This window comes from Biomphalaria glabrata, chromosome 1 (assembly GCF_947242115.1).
Source record: "Biomphalaria glabrata chromosome 1, xgBioGlab47.1, whole genome shotgun sequence".
Lineage (NCBI taxonomy): Eukaryota > Metazoa > Mollusca > Gastropoda > Planorbidae > Biomphalaria > Biomphalaria glabrata.
The window spans coordinates 54,027,171-54,032,264 of NC_074711.1; the positions used below are offsets into that span (position 1 = coordinate 54,027,171).

The 5,094-nt window shown below is 38.0% G+C and overlaps 1 protein-coding gene across 1 annotated transcript; it reads left to right on the plus strand.

Annotated features, from left to right (window-relative positions):
- Positions 1 to 1,298: 1,298 nt before the first annotated feature.
- Positions 1,299 to 4,882, plus strand: LOC106070060 (pancreas transcription factor 1 subunit alpha-like). Its single transcript, XM_013229886.2, has one exon. It carries the CDS (start codon positions 2,060 to 2,062, stop codon positions 2,825 to 2,827), a length of 768 nt encoding a protein of 255 aa, XP_013085340.1. The 5' UTR covers positions 1,299 to 2,059; the 3' UTR covers positions 2,828 to 4,882.
- The last annotated feature ends 212 nt before the right edge of the window (positions 4,883 to 5,094 follow it).

The following is a 5,094-nucleotide window of genomic DNA, read 5'->3' on the forward strand; positions in this document are numbered from 1 at the left end:
GTTTAAAATCTTTGCAAGTAGGATCAACTGACTGAAGAGTTGACAACTAGTGGTGTAGAATCAACCGTTAAAACAACCTAGGCGAAAACTACATTGCGTATATTATTAGATTTTTAATGCCTTTTGGTGATAAAGCCGGCAAATATATATATATATTGGTTTTGCTTTATACATTAGCTAGGGAGATAGAACAGGATGTGAAATATATTACATCAAAGTTTTGAATCTTGAAAAATAAGTAATTAAAGACATTCATTTGGTGACGTTAGAGTGTTCTTATATATTACAGACGTTACTTAAAAAAACAACAAAAGAAGATAATTCCTGAAGAATTGATAGGTATGAACTATTCCTGAAGAATTGATAGGTATGAACTATTCCTGAAGAATTGATAGGTATGAACTATTCCTGAAGAATTGATAGGTATGAACTATTCCTGAAGAATTGATAGGTATGAACTATTCCTGAAGAATTGATAGGTATGAACTATTAAGTCAACGCTCTTTGTTCTGTGGTACCGGCAGATAGTATGGACGTTCACCTACTGCTTTTCTTTTAACATAAAGAGTATGAGCCTGCTCAATGCGAGTATCCGGCTAATTAGTCAAAGCTAGTTTCTCTTTTCATTGTCTTTAACATTATGCATTAAATGATGTCTAATTAAACTGTATACTCTACTCTACATTCAGTGGAGAGATAACTCAATATCAAATAGTGTAAACTGTAAACACTGGTAAACACGGTTTACCAGACAGACAGACCGACAGACAGAGTTGATATAAACTTTGTGAAAATGGTTTGTTTTTAAAACAATATCTAATTTGAACTCAGTGAAATATTCAGAGAGGCACAAAGATAGAGGCACATTTCTTATTCCATGCGCTAGGACAAATTCGTACAAGTGCTCCTTCTGCCCTAGTGCCATTAGAGAATGGAATGGGTTGCCTGAAAAGCCAACGACTTAGCGGAGTTTAAGTCATTGATTAACAAGCATGACTAGATCAACACAGGAAATGGTAGGATGTGATTTGCTTCTTTTTTTAATTAACGTCTGTAATATATAAGATAAGATAAGATACATAGTGTTGAGTTTTTCAATCCAACCAGCATGATGAACAAAAAAACCAACGAAACCAACTGTTACTCTTTTGGTTACTCTGTGTTACGTTGTCAGAGAGCCAAGAGTTGAATAAATCTACTGCCTTCAAATGAACAAACTAAATATAGTGCATGACGTGCAAGGGAGTGAACCGTGGTGTAGCCAAGCTGTTACTGGCCTTGCAGCTCCGAAGCAACAGCTTTACGTTCTACGGTCTCCTCCACATGGAGACCGTTCGTCAGCTAATGGACTTTGTGGGTGCTATCTATGTATGAGATGCGCCACCCCACCAACAAACAATATTGTATGTTTAAATATTGGCTGCATTCAACAATGTTGATCTAGTAGAGTTTTGTTCATTATACTTCGGTTTCTATTTTTTTTTTATCAACACTACAGTTAATCGGATAAATGTATTTTTTGTTCCAGATCGAAATCTCCGATCCAATGAGACACAACCAAATCTGATGGAGTTTTAATTAAACCTGATCGTTCAGACAAGCGAAAAGAAACAAAAAAAAGTTGTTGGCAGGCACTGTAGGAAGCTGTGGCATAGACTGAAGAAAGAAAAAAGAAACCCAAACAACGGAGGAGAATTTAATTCTTTGTGCCGCTCATCGACCCTGGGAGTAATTTTCACTCAGCAAGAGTCAATTTTGATGAAAGACATTTGCATAAGGAAGGAGGATCCATATTGACTGCTTGTCAATGGCGTCCAACTCTGACCTCCAGACATATTAGGAGGCAAACGATTTTCTCCGAGACAACGAAAAAATAAAAAAAAAAGGGGGGGGGGGTGTTGAGTTGGGGGAAGAATTCAACCTCTTGAAATCTTTCTGTGGCTTGGCAAGCAATGAAGTGAGGATGGCAACTGGAACTGTACTAGTTCTTCTGTGACATTTTTCTTCTGCATGTTGTTCTGGTCATGTCGTAACTTGTTTTAAGGAGACGTTTTGATTCATGCCTTCTGTGCAGGACTTACCGCCAGATTGTGGAAGCCACTTCTGCGATGTTGGGTATAACAGCTTCGCGCTGCAGCCAGGACATGACGCTGCTCATTGCACCGAGGAAAGGTTGAACGCTTCTTCCTTGCCATACCTCTACCCGGAACCTGTCTCTTACTACCAACAGTTTTATGATTACAACGACTCCCTCAGCGACGTCAGCAGCGCCCACCATCAACAGCCACAGCAGGACAGTTATAGAGACAATCCATTTGTTTGGTTTGGAGGCGGTAACCTTTACTCCGCTTATGACAAAAATGTTGGAATTTCCGACGGCAGGCTTCCACTAAGGCGAGGGGTGGAGAACAGACTAGATAAGACCCACAGAAAACGTCGGGCGCCAACCATGGCTCAGCGGCGCGCCGCCAACGTGAGAGAAAGGCGCAGGATGTACAATTTGAACGAGGCCTTTGATAACCTCCGCCAACGAATTCCCACCTTCGCTTACGAGAAACGGCTTTCCAGAATTGAAACCCTTCGTTTAGCCATATCGTACATTGCATTTATGGCCGGCATTGTGAACGGGGAAGACCCGGGAAGAACTCGCCTAGGTCATGTCACTAAAAACGACCCCCAGTCCAGTGAGGTGCCCTCGTCAACTAACGGGATGGATGGACAGGCTTCAAATGTTTATGACGTGTTAGATAACGAAGATGATGAGCTGGAAACTGAAAACGACGAAGACGATGAACATTCGTTCGATAAGACCCTGCTCTCAGCTTGACATGATGATACCCTGCTCTCAGCTTGACATGATGATACCCTGCTCTCAGCTTGACATGATCATACCCTGCTCTCAGCTTGACATGATGATACCCTGCTCTCAGCTTGACATGATCATACCCTGCTCTCAGCTTGACATGATCATACCCTGCTCTCAGCTTGACATGATCATACCCTGCTCTCAGCTTGACATGATGATACCCTGCTCTCAGCTTGACATGATCATACCCTGCTCTCAGCTTGACATGATCATACCCTGCTCTCAGCTTGACATGATGATACCGTAAATTTGGCTAGAAATTAGGTCTTTCTGATTTCGACACGTCTCTATGTGCTCAAAGTGTTTCTGAGTAGCTCAACTAAAATGCCTATGGGATAAAAATGTTCCTAGAATGTAAAGAGGCTTTCACTACCAAGATATCGGAATAGCTCTGGCTCTTTGTCGAGTGAATAATTTCAAGGTAAGCAAATTCAACTTTCAGGACTATTTCATTGGAATCAATAAACTGATCAACCAAAACATATGGATAGATATACTAAAAAAAACTAATTTCTTTACATCGATACAGGTGTAATCAAAGCATAATTATATCTCGTTTACATTAGTGATCTGTGGTGCAGGCTGCTCATCAATTGGATGTGAGTTGTTTTTTTTCACATTTTGATTGTTATTGAACAAGTCGGCCAAATGTTATTTTCATAAGATTCTTGGTGATGAATGCCTTATAAAATACTTATTGTGTCAGCAAACTTTCATAGGCCTTCTACGGTGAACAAATAGAATTATAATGAAATTATTTATGAGAAAATGTTAACTTTCAATCTTGACATCTCTTATCTGTGAAACTGTCGGCCCGAGTCTCTCTTACATTAGTTATCTCATCTTAATATCAATGTATGCCATGATGATAATCTAGTCTACCTTGAGATGTACTTTATTTGGTGTTAATCCATTACATTTTTAGAGTGTAAATAATAGTTTAATTACTCGCGTCTACTATAGATAAACAATTTCTGAAAGCGATATCCACATGCATACAACTTTAAACCTGCAACACAATGTCTAATTACAGCTTAATCTTAATAATAATAATACATATGGAAACATAAGTTTGGATATCGAGGGACTATTGAATTGATTTAAAATCACGAAATACCTTGTTGTTATATCAACCGAGTGGATAGTGACACAATTGAGGCTCTAAACATTCTTAAGAGGAGTCTCGTTACCTGTCAGAGGGCATCAGAGGGAAGACCTGAACATTCCTCAGCTGACACTGTTAAGAGAACTAAAATTGTCTCCACTTAACGAAGCTCAACCTGGCAGGCCAGTGAAAAAAAAAATATTGTTTTTTTTTTTTACAATAATAATAATATTAAATCTTGAGTACATTAGAATAACTTAGACCTGGGTTTTAAATATCCAGACAACAAAGTTAAGGTAAGAAAATATTGCCTGGTGGAGTGTAAGTAAGCAACTTCATTGGATCTCAACCACAGAGACAAGTCGTCTTCTAGATCTACTAAAGACACATTCATCTCAGACCAGTAGCTTAGCTAGGAATTTGCCATCATTTAGGAGCCCGGCTTGACCTCTTTAGGGGGCCTGCATTTTGACATTCGACATCATAACATGAGATAATGGCGTGATGTTTAATATTTAATGTAAAATAAACAATTTCGAACATTCATTTGGGGGCTAAATCTTTGACAAAGATGGTTAATAAAATGTTGTTTATATTATGGATACTAGTTCTGCTAGTGATAGAGAGAGAGATCGAGTGTAGTTTTATTCTTGCTGACATTTTGTCATAGTTTCAGTATTACTGACTTTGTATTTCTATAATTAGATTCAGCTTTGTTGTTAAATTAAATTCTTTTTGTGTGTGTGTGTGTACTCATGTGCTATGTGTCAAATGATGTGATATGAACTACAGTTTTGAAATAGTCCAACTCATGTGTCTATTCAATTTAACGCCCTTGACATTGTTTAATTTAGCGCCCTTATCATTGTTTAGTTTAGCTTGACATCTCCAATAAACGATTTTTTTTTTAACTTAAGAGTTTAAATCCACTTTGAGTTTTATATTTTTTTTATTTAATAGTTGAACACGTGAACTTCATATTGCTATCTTTGTAGCGGACATTTATGTTGCTATAATGTTGGCCTCACTAAACAAATAGTGACCTATATAGACCAAACAATATTCAAGTCAATTCGATTACATCTTTGTAGTCCTTTTTTTTTTTCTCATCTCGAGTTCTTGA

What these genes read in the sequence shown, in the direction of transcription:
- LOC106070060 (XM_013229886.2), top strand. Translation starts at nt 2,060, where the DNA reads ATGCCTTCTGTGCAGGACTTACCGCCAGATTGTGGAAGCCACTTCTGC.